The following is a 13,769-nucleotide window of genomic DNA, read 5'->3' as shown; positions in this document are numbered from 1 at the left end:
AACAATATGGCAGAAGCCTAGGTATTCGGGTACTCCGTAGACCAGAAACGCCGGCGTTTTGTTCGAAATTCTATGTCGCATGTTGGACCCCCTGCCTACCAATTTCGTTGTTCCCCTGAGAAGTATGCCAAGACTGCTAACGCTGAATGTATTCCATTCTGCTCGGACGGCCAGTTTGTGTACTAGGTAGCCTTGGTGAGATTCATCAATTATTAATGGTGTATTCCATCGTTTGTTTTCCTGCTATTGACATCCACCCTGACTCCCAGTTCTCGACCACTCGACACGTGGAGTTCAGGAACACTCAAAAGTAAGGTTGCCTCCTCGCCGCATCCCGTGGCCCTGAACTCTTGTGGGTACGGATCTACGGTCCGAGTCGCACGTGGCTTTCCAGGTAGATATCTAGCCGTCCGAGGTACACCACCGTAACGAGGACATGGCATCCTCACCGAACTCTGGTGCTAGGGATGAGATCTCATCCCTCGTGTTCGGAGCATCTTCGTGTGACCCCGTCTCAAATCCAGGTCGTTCGCATAGATGGGACACATCGATTGCTGTTTTCTTGCATTTATTATCCACTATATCGCTACCGAGCCACTTGTAGCGGGATCATTGAGAATCTTCCCACCCAAATATTGACCCCCGCCATTACACTCACGAGTCACAAGTTAACACCATCTCAATGTCCCACCATGTTCTTCGCGGTTGAGGTGCTTGAGAGAGCATTTCGACAGTGGGCGGACAAGGTACCAGTAGGCCCGCGACATGCCGTCCTCGTGTCTGGCAGGTAGGCATCCACATTCTCATGACCGATCAGAAAAATTGTGTCCAAGATCCGATGTGTAACGACAAGCTCAAACAGCACTGAACCAAGAGTTCCACGATTGACTGGGCAATCCAAAATTGAATGTCATATTTTGCATCAGCTCGCTTGAGACTCCTAATCCAGCTGTTATTGCTTATGTCGACGTCTTCCTTCCGTTGACCATGGCGTTCTCCCTCTCAGAAATCGATTGCCCACGATTGATGATGCAAGGTGACGACAGAAGTCGCTAATTCATCACGTGGATAGCAATTAAGCTGACTGGCGTGGAGTCTTCCTACGTATCGACAGTGCCATCGCTGGAAAGGCGTGAGACCGGGATGGCAGAATGGACTTATTCATCCCACCTTGACGCAGCTCAAGTCATCAGCGCTTGTCGAGGGTGACACCCAGACGAGGATCGAGATCGAGATCACATTATTCGGGTCCTGCATTGAGGCTGAACCTGGCCAGGTTCCGACAGGACCACTCCAATTGAGGCTCCGTTTGTGCAGCTTATTCCCTGGTCCAAGACCCCTGGTAAGACCAGATATCATGCCACGAGGATTTCTAACCCAGGCTAACCATCCAAATCTGTGCAAGAAAAACTTGTCGCCACATGGCCTCGGCGCAAACCGTGCCGCCTGCCAGTGGTGTGTCTCCCGGATTCTCCCCTGACTCAGCTAGGTCGCACTGCGGGCGCTCATGTCATACCTGAATCAGCGTGCAGATGATCAACAGGAACAATACGGAGATTCTTCTCCGAGATCTCAAGCGACCCAAATTGTTTCCCCGTGTCTCTTCAGAAAACCTTTCTCAAGTATTACCTCATTGCACCAGGACCCTTGCTCTGGAACATCAGGTCATGTGACCTTGAATCACAGACGGCCTCCTTGCCAGGAGTGGTTCAGTATGTGGTTCTAGCTTCTGACGAGTTTAATGTCTTCGACGTGGCAGAGGAGGACTGCTTCTTGACCCTGCCTCGATCGTTCAATGACGTAAGGTCAATAACCACAAACTGTCCTTGTTAACCTTCCACATCCGGTGTCATTCTCACCAGGGTAGGATACTACTGGCACTCTTAAAATATACGAGATTGATAGGCTGCGCTTCGGGAGGCATCGATGCAAGGCACCACAATGTCGATCATGCTCCCCATGGGCTTTTCCAAAGCGTATTCGTACTTTGATTTCGGCCGGAAAAACGTTGTGCGGACGCCTAATATTTCTGCCGACTGCTTTCCACTCAAATTCCCCAGAGCCGCCACTTCGCCCACAAAAACTTCTGATGTCCAAGTACGTCACTGGTGGCCACCATGGGTTCTATCGCATCTACAAACAAACTTTTTGTTGTTTTCCAGAGAATCCTTCCATGCCTTCCATGAAATGACTGAAACGAAAATATCACCTCACTATGCGACAATGATCCCGCCGCTGACCTCATGGCTCATCTAAATAATAGCGCGGGAGGGTCCCGTGCCCAAATAGCTACCGCCCGCCATAGTACCTGTGTCCCGACCGGGGAATAAATGGTGCGCGTTTAGGCTGAGCTTGCCTACGGGAAAGCAATACGAGGCTCTCCTGACCCTGAGAGATACCGTACGCGAGCGCGTATCAGGTCTGTTGTCGTTGGCGAGCTGGGTAGACTTACTTACGAATAGTACTTTCCAGAGCTCTAGCACACCATGAGTCTACCCTGCCCGGTACTAGATCTTGCCTCGCGATCATGCCATCCCCACCCACGTATACCTCATGTTGCTCGTTACGCTCAGGCGTATGCAACGTCTTCGGCTCAGTGCCTGTCGGCGGTAAAATGCTCACACATACGTCTTTCTCATTACATGAACGGCATCCGGGTCACTGAGAGATGTCTCGAGCGATCTCGACCGACAGGATGATGTGATCGCATTTCTGATCAGAATTTCCTCTATCTCTATAGATCGCTCCCATAAACCTCGCTTAAACGGCAAACAAACTTGCTGAGGCGGCTCGGAATCGTCAGCAAGAGAGAGGTAGGGCATCCAGCGTAAACCTAATTTCCGATTGCTGTTTTGGGTCAATCCGTACATTACTCGGATATGTTACCAGCTATGCATGGCTGTCGCTTTCTATACTTGGTATGTGCCCAACTTGGTGGTGTTCGCCCGTACACAGGAAGTGCGGCACGGGTACATCGCAGCAACATGAGGCTTGTGAGGGGGCCACTCCATGGTTACAGTACCGAGTATGTACCTAGCATTTTCCGTAGGGCTTATCATGATCGAGGATAACGGGTTGACAAGGTTCTGAATTCCCTTTTTGAGAAGGTGCCAAGACACACAACTTCAGGAGTATCCGATGCTTGGAGCTGCCAGTGGCAGGGTCAGATCTACAAGAGGCAAGCGATTGGTGAATTTGTCACCAGGACTAGCAGTAGTATCCGTACTTTGAACAGTAATGAGTAGTTACTCGGAGATTCCCAGGTCAAGTGGAACTCGTGAATGGCAAGAGTCACCAAGCAACGACAAGCTAGGAGCAACTCAGCTTTGGCACAAAATATGTTGGGGATAAATCTATCTCGGTATCTCGTTAAGCGACTTGGGGAGGCTTGGGTTTTATCTTGGCGGTTCACATAATGGATGACTTGAGAGAGGGTCTGACAGTAGCCAACATCGTTTCCCTCCGGCGTCAACGTGTGCTTGTATGTGTGTATAGGGGGGATTGTCGGTATCCAAAACCCAGGTTGCCAAGAATGACTGCTTTGGGCAGTCCCTTGAGTGATCGACCTCAAGTTTCTTGTCTCGGAAACAGCCCTGCGAGATATGGCGCACATGACTTGTGCTGAGGTGTTGGAACACAACGATATTCGAGAAGGCCAATGGACGCTGGAATGACCAAGATTCCCACCAGTCAAACTGGAATTCTACCCTTGGTACCCCCTACCCAGCTTTCAAAAACCAATGAGGACGTTGACAACCGATTACGACATTCAGTAAAGCGTCGCGGGTGTGGCATTTTAGGCTCTTTAAGAGACTTGATGTTCGACTTGGACTTCGCTGTGTGACGAAACCCTAAAAACGCCACAAACTGCCCGTCTGGGCAAGTGCGTTGAGTAGTGTGAGTGCCAGCAAGCATCGCTACCAGGGTAATGGGTGACTGGTGTAGAACGGCGCTGGCGATTTTGGTGAGGCTCGTCTACGCCGAATGGACCAGTGGTTGTAGAGAGCTCCAAGCCAAGTCGCATCGGTCAGCAGAATTTGTATTACATGATCATGGCATTAGCATTCCGCAGCGGATCTTCAAAACAGGTGCCATGCATTAGCCTCTCCTCGTTCGTTCTAGCCTGCATGCTTGCTGTGGGACGTGCTGCTTGAAACGCGCTCAGCATACGCAAACAGAGGTGCTCCGTAGTCATCAGCCTTCTACGAAGTCCTAGTATCAGCAAACTGGAAACGCTAGAAGCTGTTTAGTTCCCGGCACAAGCATTGTTGAACGTGAAGATCATAGGCGGGGGATGTCCTAGATCCAATGAGGGATGACACTAGTCCGAGCAGTTCCAGTCTAAGCATAAATATACCGTGGAAACCGGTAATCTTGTATAGATTGTCAGGGAGGAGCGATATCCACCACGACCCGTATAATATATATAGAGTCAATTCAATTCCCACAAGAAGCGCTTCGAGAAGATTGAACTCGGAATTACTATCAGTACAAGTCGTGATTCATGAGGGATCAATGTCCAGGTCTGGAGAATTGATATAGTACCTAGGGAGGGGATCTCGAGATCAGATAATCAACTTGTCTTTACAAATCTTTGACGCTTCGGGCTATTCGTACTTCGACGCTAGCAGGGCTTGCAAAGCCATCCTTGCTAGTAGAAGCATGCTGACGCTCGAGAGCATTTGGTAACCGTACGTGCCACCAGTAGCCCTGGATGTCGTGAGCTGCACTTCCCATTGGTCTTTTTTTTCTAAGGGCACCTTCTCAGACAGGCATAGCGCCTTGATCCTCATGCTTCACAGATTTTGGCGGAATAGGCGTATGCAATCCACGCCAACCCAGATAGGCACCTACTCAGAAAGGGAATTTGTCGATTTCAGAGCCTTGACCACTGGTGTAGAGTATCTGATACTCGCGATTTGGTTCCAGCACCGTTCACACTGTGTTCAGCAGCCAAGCCAATAAGTGTGCTCTTGTGGTGCAGGTGGTGCTCTGACAGATGCCTCTAGCCCCCCGCGTTCGCTGACATGAGGACCCTTGAACCAGATTACGACTGGGCAAGACCATGGCGATGATGAGCAGAGACTTGAGACTCTTGTCGAGAACCGTGGATTCTGCTGGCTTCAAATCTCGTATGAAATGAGTCTGCTTGCTGCTCGCCCACTTGCCCGCCCACTTGTCCGCCCACATGCCCCCCAATCTTCTTCCAGCTTGGCCAGGCTCTAAACCTCTTCTGGCAGTCGGGAAACCAAGTCCGATTGGCTTGGGTTCAAGCCCTCACATCGATTCGTTCGACGACTGTCTTGACCACTCCTCTTTCCCGTCGGTCAAACCGTCCAGGCTGTCCCAAACCTGTCCAGCATGAGCGACTCCCGCCTGAGCCCGTGATGCCCGCCATGCTCGTGCCTTGCAGTGCATTGTGCTGTCCAAGGGGACCAGCACCCCTGTAAAACGAACTATGTTAGTTCCGGCCTGGTTGATGCAAGTTGTGACAGTGGCAGAACAATAAACCCCGTCCCTCCATTAGCGCCAAAATATTTGGGAAAGTCGCAATCAGAACGGTTGGGCTGAGTTATATCTTTACCCTCATGGAACCATCCATCTGACATTGGAATTGATTAAAGTCCAAATCCATCCGACCGTTGCATTTTCTTATTACTCAACGCTGACTCAAACTTCGCCATCAAACTTCGATCAAGATCTCCGATAAGATCTCTACAAAGTAGATATATACGACCCCATTACCATCGAATGACGTCGCATCTCCATTCCAACGGAAACATGGACTATGGTTATGCGAGCTCGCCTTCACAATCGCCAAATCAATCGATCTTTGCTGCTGGACAATACTTCGACAGCACATCCGAGAGCTCCAGTCCTGATACACCCAATGTAAGTATACTTCTACCTTGCACAATGGCCACCCAGCTCACAAAATGACATTAGATGACTTCAATGATGTTCAACAACAATTCGATACAATACGATATGTTCCAGTATGGCACTGCTCCAGCAAACTTTTATCCCCCGACGCAGAACGGCAAGATCGCAGTTGAATACAACAACGCTGCCACTCTAGATCAAGCGAATCGACGGCGGCGGAGGTCAGGTAGCACATCTACCACCAAAGAAAAGGACACAATTCCTAACATGCATTTGGTACGTCATACCCCTTTGTTCTTAAAACTTTTACTACAGATGGACTAACATGAAACAGAGGAGGCGTGCTCAGAATCGAGCATCTCAACGCGCATTTCGGGAGCGAAAGGAGAAGCACGTCAAGGGACTTGAGCATCAGCTTGAAGACCTACACGAGAAACACCAAGATCTTCTCCAAACGTACACCCGCCAAGCAGATGAGGTCGGCAAGCTCAACAACCGGATAGCGGAACTCAGCGCCGAGTTGAATGCACTCCGGACGTGTCAAGACCAGTCCTTCAGTGAGATGCTAATGCCGGACAAGTTCGACAAGTTCGATGCCTTCTCAGCCCATGACATGCTGTACAGTGGTCCAGATTCCTATTTCGACAAGAATGCCGTGGACATAAACTCAGAGTTCGCCCTGCATTCTTTCGAGGATTCACTATAGAGCATTCGGACCTCTTGTTCGATTGTCATGTCTAATTAGGGCGTTCATGGGGAAGCATGAGAGATACCATCCTTCACAAGGGGAGGCACTTGTCGATTTTTTTTGTCCATTGTATTTGAGCGAAAGCGCACACTGCGCTGCATGACTGGAGCCGGGTATTTTGTTTGGATTCCCCACACGTTACGGGATTTATTACTTTCACGAACTTTGAGACACTTTAGGAGAGCAGGAAATACGTTAGCCTACTACATGGGAGGAAATTGGCACTGATGGGCATGTTTGGACTGGAAAAAGTTCCGATATTATCATCTCGGCTCCAGATATGACCCGTTGAATGCAACATATTTAGCATGAAACCACTTTTATCCTTCGGCGAGTACGTCGCACGTGCCGAAGCACCGCCGTCTATCTGGCAAGCTTTGCCGTGGTGGAACAATCACAGACAATATTAATAGTACTTGATGAATTATCACCCGACTGGGAAATAGGCATCTAACCCACTTACGCGGCGGGGGATACCCGTTGACTTTGGGTTAGATTTCGAGGGTGCGCTCAGAGAAATGCACTACCTCCTTGGCCCTCGCTAAGGAGTAGCCGAGTATCATGTAAGATGCTAATTCGCGATCAAGGTCTGCCACTTTCATCATCAAGTACGAATATTCGTACTCGCGTTTCCGATGGACTGAACCAGACCTCAACCAGGGGCCATGTGGTGTGGCTCGGACCCGTGGTTAGAATTCCCTGAACCAGAGCTTCAAGTTCTGGGGGCACGCCTATCTTCGTGTTCTCGCAAGTCGTTTCCCAGTTGAAGTTTAGTACAGAGGCCGGATTGGGAAAATGGTGCAATGGTGCACACGGGAATAAATCTTGCTAAGTGGACCATACTACTGAGCCCGATGAACCTTCATCAACGGAATGTTCCTAGGTGCTATCAGCCAAATATGAAGTATATTGTTGCGGTCAAAGGACGATTTTGCAAGTAGCAACGGGGGCGGGGGCATTTTCAGGTGACAATTTTGTGTGCCTTCCAAGTTCCCACGCCGAAGGAAAGATGGATTGCGGTTCTGGTGCAGATAAGCCCTGATTCAGCCATGGGATCTGTGCTATCCGGGATGTGCAGGTTCATTGATTGAACAAACTCCCAAAACATGCTTCCTTTCCGAACATCCATGTGCTGTGTGAACGACTCGACGTGGTCGATCAGGGCAACACGAACAATCAATGCTCAAGGTTGGAGGGGTCGAAGCAGTTAACAGGCTCTTCAACCCCAGCTCGAGATCCCTAAGGTGTGAGTACGAGTACCCCCAGAATGACCACAAGAGCAGGGCCGAGGGGCCCATCGCTGCCCGAGACCCTCCAAGCGAGCTCGAGATAACCCGCCCCGGTCTACACGTGGCTCCTCTTCCTCAATGAGTGGGCATCAGTTGGTCCTTCAACCTCGTATTTACAGTAATCAGCATCCCCAGTTTCAGAAGCAACAGGACCTTTTGAAAGGCAGCCCTGGGAAAATCCTCGTCATCTTTTTCCAGGGTCGCCCAGCTCGGCGCCAAGGAAGTTTCCAAGCTTGTGCGATCAGTCAGCCTGCATCCGCGCTTTTCCTGGGTAGGAGGTTGGTTCTTTCTCTGCAAAATTCGGCCATGCTCGTTCGAGTGATCAAACGAGTGGCTGTGGACGAAGCTATGTTCAGGCTCATGTCTGGCGGAAGTCATTCCTCTCTGCCACCCGTAGACCACAGTCTTCTTACCCGTGCGTGAAGAAGAACCCCATTCCAACGGCCCCGGGTGACCATGAGTCCCCTGATCCCTACCCTAGCTAGTGGGCTATCATACCAGGCATGGCAGTACTTGATACGGACATGCCCCTCGCTTCAAATGGCGAGATTTCATCAACCTTAGTTGGCCCAGGCGCTTCTACTACCGGTACCAAGCAGGGTCTTCCAAGGCTCGTTGGTGAGCAAGGTGGTATTGCTTTGGTGTCTAGACTCCAGACACCACCTGCTCCAAACGGTCAACGACATGAATGGTTTAAACGGCCTGCTACCCCACGATCGATACGACCTTCTCTGGGCACACTCCTGACGATTGTTGACCCTCCCAACCCGTGACTTTCTCACGGTTTCTCTAAATTGCATACGGAACATTCTTGGAATTCTTGGCCTTTCTTTGCTGTAGTCTTGGTATTCGAATCGGTGCAATCAGAAATTCCTGAAGTCTTAACCGTTTTGGATCAACATGCAATAGTGAGGATTGGGTTGTCAATGTCGATATGAATACCAGGTCAGACATCTCAGGTATGCGTCCGCCATGCATACGAGTATCCAGGCGAATCGCTTCGGCAAATACCGTCTACCAGGTCTGCAAAAGAGCAATATCTGAGACTCGGCATGTTCCGTATTCAATGACACCATCGTCCAGAGACGGGCCCAGTTTCAAGTCGCTGAAAATACTTGCAGATTGTTATGCCGCACGAGATACTAGTACCACTGTGTGGACATCTAACAGACCTGGCGTTGTCATCCGTAAAGAGCCGATTATTCGATACCTCTGCCCTTGACCTTGTGACTGTCTTCGTCTAGATATCTAGGTACATGAACGATGTCATCGTGCAGATGCACACGAGGCCTTCACGAGGTCGAACGCGTTGGTAAACGTGGAAAGGAGACAATGCACCTTGAAAGTGGTCTGACATCCATGCTTCCGGCACGAACCACGGAGTACATAGTACCTACGTACATCTTATACAGGCAATAATATGTACCGTATAAGCACATCAAGGTCCTCGTTAGCTGAATGTGCGATCGGTGATTGCTCTTCTCAGCGGTACTACGGCCTCCTCCGACCATGGCGGCATTAGTCTATTCGAAGGTAATATTGCAGCAAAGTTGCCAGTCCGATGATATTATGGCTCACAATAGCGGTACTAGGTTCAGGCCCGGAGTAGGTGCGAGGTACCTGGTACTGCGAGCTACCATGTCTCGCCAGGGAGCACCGTGGCAGAAGGAAAAGTCGATATTATGTCAGCCCTGAGTAATATGCGCCACACCGTCTGTCACGCTATTCCTTATCTGTCTGTCGCAGCCTCACGTCACGTTATTCTCGTATCGCACTTTCTCAATTGGTCCAAGAATGTAAACAGTGACGAGCCGCGGGTTGGTCAGTGCCAGACCGTCACTATTGACGACGCCGTTATACTGAACCGTTGAGAACTCAATCCTCATGTCTATACCCCTCCTTCACTTGACTCATTATGGTTGATACAACCATACTCTCATTTCCGGTGGGGGAGTCGACCATCTCTTAATCTCGCCACAAATCCTGCCGCAGACACGCGACGAGATCGGTTTCCAGTGGCATCGGATAGGAACCGGCCACTTCCTAGTCATATTGGACATTCTGCATGCCCATTTCCCCGCCTGAACGCTTGTTGACAACGCATTCGATACCAGCCTCGAGGGATCATGTGAGCAATGGCTACCCATCCATACGGTTTGCGCAGCAAGATAAACTCCCAGTCACCCTCCATCCGAACCACGCCTCTCGCTTCTCCGATACTCACCAAGACACCGGGAGGGTTGTCTCGAAGATTGCGAGCAACAGAGGTCTCTCTCCAATTACAAAAAGTCATAGGAACCACCACAAATAATCCCAGCGGACTCTCGTGTTGTCCTGCGATCAATTCATACGCATACTGCGCGGGAGCTGTAGCAGTGCTAGCCAAAGTCGACTCTGAAAATACCCCCTCTCATCGTTATTACAAAGCCAGGCCGACCGCACCCTCCTTAAATCCTCCCACATCCCACTACGAAAACTCACCTGCGAGTACTCCTTCAAAGCGAAGGACAAGCACGTTTCCTTTGAGAAAAGCGCAAGATGATCATAGTGCGAGTACGTTTGGTAGAGAATGGTTGGACGAGTCTGGAAGTAGCACGTGGTCCGCAAGAGAGAGAATTAAGGCTGCATCCTGTGTTTCGCTCAGTCGGGACGGTCGCTGGCTAGCGGTAGGAGAAACTGGCTATAACCCACGGGTTCTCCTCTTCTCCACCGCTGAAGATGCCTCCTCCGAGATTCCCACATCAATTGTTTGTGATCATACATACGGGGTACGGTGCATCGCATTTAGCCCTGACATGAAGTACCTCGCCACTCTGGGCAACTTCAACGACGGATTTCTATTTATCTGGTCACTGAATCAGAAGACTGGCCAACTGACCTTGCATTCCGCGAACAAATGCACCACCACAGTCAGTGATATGACATGGTGTGGAACTAATCTGATTACGGTTGGTACGAGGCACGTCAAATTATGGCACCTCACAGAATCTCTAAAACGTTCACCAGTCAGGCAACCAAGGTTTCGACGTTCGGAAATATTGCCCTCCAGTCCAGGACCGACACCTTTATCGGGTCGGAATTGTCTACTTGGCTCAATGGTAGACTCAACTTTCACAAGTGTGTTGCCCATTGATGCCACAACCTTCATTCTGGGGACCGAGACAGGTCATTTGTGTTTGGTAGATACATCACAAGCTATTCTCGAGCTCAAGGTGTTGAAGAAATTTGACATCTCTATCACATCTATCGCTTATGTGGAAGAATGTCAACGTCTACTCCTGGGCACCTCATTAGGTCTTCACACCGAGGATCTCGATGACTTACGAAAAAATCAGTCGGCTAATGAAGTAAAAACTTTAGTGGGTGGACCGCAACGCAAACCGCATCGTATCTCTGCTGTTAGACGCTCATTAGGCTTCCTCTCACCAACGAGTCGCCATGTCACAGCCGTTGGAACAATGAAAGAGCAGACAGTCACGCTTGATAGTGAGGGAAGCTTACAGCTACAACAAAATAAATCTGAGGAGGGGCAAGAACAACCTATGTTCGCCGCTCATAACAGCATCATTCAAGGTGTGCAAAGTCTACCTGTTCGAGCAGGCCTAGGCGATTTCTTCACTTGGTCCAAGAATGCGGAGATCAAATTCTGGGATGTGAAGGGAAATTTATTAAATCAAGAGACTCTCGATCTGGGACAGTCTGAAGGCGATGGCGGAAACTCTGAGAATGAGTTGAACCGCATGCAATTCGCCGAACAATTCAGTGGCTTTGTGGCTGGTGATCGATTCGGCATGCTTAAGCTAATCAAGAATCCACAATGGTTAGTGGTGCATACCATCCGAGCCCACAGTGCAGAGGTAATGGGTATAGCTGTTCATCCTACCGATGCTCTTGTTGCAACTTGCAGTCGGGACAGAATGATACAACTTTTCCAGATAAACAACGATAACTTTGAGCTACTTCAAACGATGGACGATCACGTTGGAGCTGTGAATCAGGTGCTCTTCGCTTCCAGCGGAGAAAAGTTGCTTTCCTGCTCAACAGATAGATCGCTGATAATACGCGACCGGATTTCTCGAGACCAGGATGGCGTGCAGACCAGTGTATATCTTTCTACGAAAGTACTCACACTAAAGGGCTCACCACTATCGATGACACCCTCAACGGAAAATTGTCTACTAGTCTCCACAATGGATCGCAGAATTACAAAAGTCGATCATGCAGCCGGTACACTTTTAGACTCATACAAAGTGGGGGACTCCGAAAATGATGACACTGTCTCCTTGAACACGATTATTTGCAATCAGGCACCCGAAGGTGCTGATGGCTTTCAAAGGGTAGTGACTGGTTACTGCTCCATGGACAAGTCTATTCGCGTTTATAGTGAGAAGAACATGTCTCTGTTAGGCAGAGATTCTGGGCATACCGAGGGTGTCAGTGATATTGCTCTTCTTGACCAATCCACCGATGAGTTTTCGGGTCGACAGTGTACGATAGTTAGTACGGGCTTGGACGGTACTATCATGATCTGGACATTCTCGAAGTCGACATCCTTCCTGACACAAGACGGGTCGCCAGAAAGACCGCATGGACTTGGTATAGCTGGGGAAGATCCAGAGTCGCCGGGCGTGAAGCCCAGCCCTGCATCTCTTCCACCTCTTAGAAAAGTGTTGACAAAGTTGGACATTGCCGAGCTTACTCGACCTAAGATGTCGCTCTCGCCGTCAACGCCAAGGTCACTTTCACCAGTAAGACTAAAGCGCAAGACGTCTCGACTTGCTCTCTCGACTACCGTCGAAGACGTCGAGAATGTCTCTGCCAGACCAGCCGAAATCGCCACTGCTGTCAGCAAGTCACCTCAGGGCGAAAAGGGACCAAAATCGAATCCTCGCCGTTCTCCGTCGCCTCCACTAAAGGTGCCAACAAGACCAAAGCCACAAAGGTCACGTACAGAATTGAGTAAAGAGAATGAATATCGGGCTCTACACGTCCAAGAACGTTCTCCATCACCACCACCATTCTCTATCACCGTGCCCACCACCCCAAAACATCGCCAAAAATCCAATAACGGACGATTACGCCGACCACCCTCCGTCCCCACAGATCTCAGGAACCATGCTATAGCGCAAGGCCGACGGCAAAGCATGAGCCAAGCATCCGACTTCGGAAGCTTGAGCATGGCCACCGAGCAAGCGTGTCGGATGCTGAAGACCTATCGACGGAAACTGACCAGCAGCAAGGAGGTAGTCGATCTGGACGATCTCGAAGAAGAGATCACCGTGATGCAAAAACTCATCAGGGAGAGGAAGGACCGGACCCTTCAGCAGAGTGACAATGGCCGTCGTCGACTGAAGGCGAAAGCCGCCACGGAAAGTGACATGGACCAATTAGCGGTCCTCATGGGCAAGACGAAAGTGTCAGAACCCAACAGCAATAATGGAACGAATTCGGATAAGGATGTGTCGGTGTCGGCGTTAAAGGAATGAGAATTTTTTGATCTACTATGTTAATTTTTGGGACGACAGACAGGCAAAACAGACACGGCGCTATATTTTCATCGTGCACTATGAGTTCTTAGGGTCCACGGGGTTTCTAAAAACAAACACGCTGAACTCAAAAGGAATTCACGAGCAGGAGTTTTGGGTTGTTTTGAGCTTATTTCGTTCCTGCCGACTGAGGGCGGCTAGGCTCATGCCGTTTGGGGGCTTTTCTTATTCGCATTGTTTGAGCTCGTACAAACATATTCACGAGCGCAATGCAATCGGTGCATTTGCATCACAAGAGACGCCAAAGTCGGCGTTATACCTATACCAGCGGGCCTCAAAACATATAACAATACTCGACAGCTC

General features: G+C 49.8%; 2 protein-coding genes across 2 annotated transcripts; both read left to right on the top strand.

The window, feature by feature from the left end:
• Positions 1-5,781: 5,781 nt before the first annotated feature.
• Positions 5,782-6,589, top strand: LTR84_010105 (uncharacterized protein; the record flags this gene model as incomplete). The annotated part of the gene is made up of 3 exons (XM_064853642.1): positions 5,782-5,892; positions 5,947-6,159; positions 6,218-6,589. 3 exons carry the CDS (start codon positions 5,782-5,784, stop codon positions 6,587-6,589), a joined length of 696 nt encoding a protein of 231 aa, XP_064710041.1.
• A 3,466-nt stretch (positions 6,590-10,055) lies between these two features.
• LTR84_010104 (uncharacterized protein) lies at positions 10,056-13,406 on the top strand (the record flags this gene model as incomplete). Its single annotated transcript, XM_064853641.1, has 1 exon — positions 10,056-13,406. One exon carries the CDS (start codon positions 10,056-10,058, stop codon positions 13,404-13,406), a length of 3,351 nt encoding a protein of 1,116 aa, XP_064710040.1.
• Between the last annotated feature and the right edge of the window lie 363 nt (positions 13,407-13,769).

This window comes from Exophiala bonariae, assembly GCF_035927105.1.
Source record: "Exophiala bonariae strain CCFEE 5792 chromosome Unknown scaffold_4, whole genome shotgun sequence".
Classification (NCBI taxonomy): Eukaryota; Fungi; Ascomycota; class Eurotiomycetes; order Chaetothyriales; family Herpotrichiellaceae; genus Exophiala; species Exophiala bonariae.
Note: the sequence above shows the minus strand (reverse complement) of the source record. Positions and strands in the feature narration are given on the sequence as shown.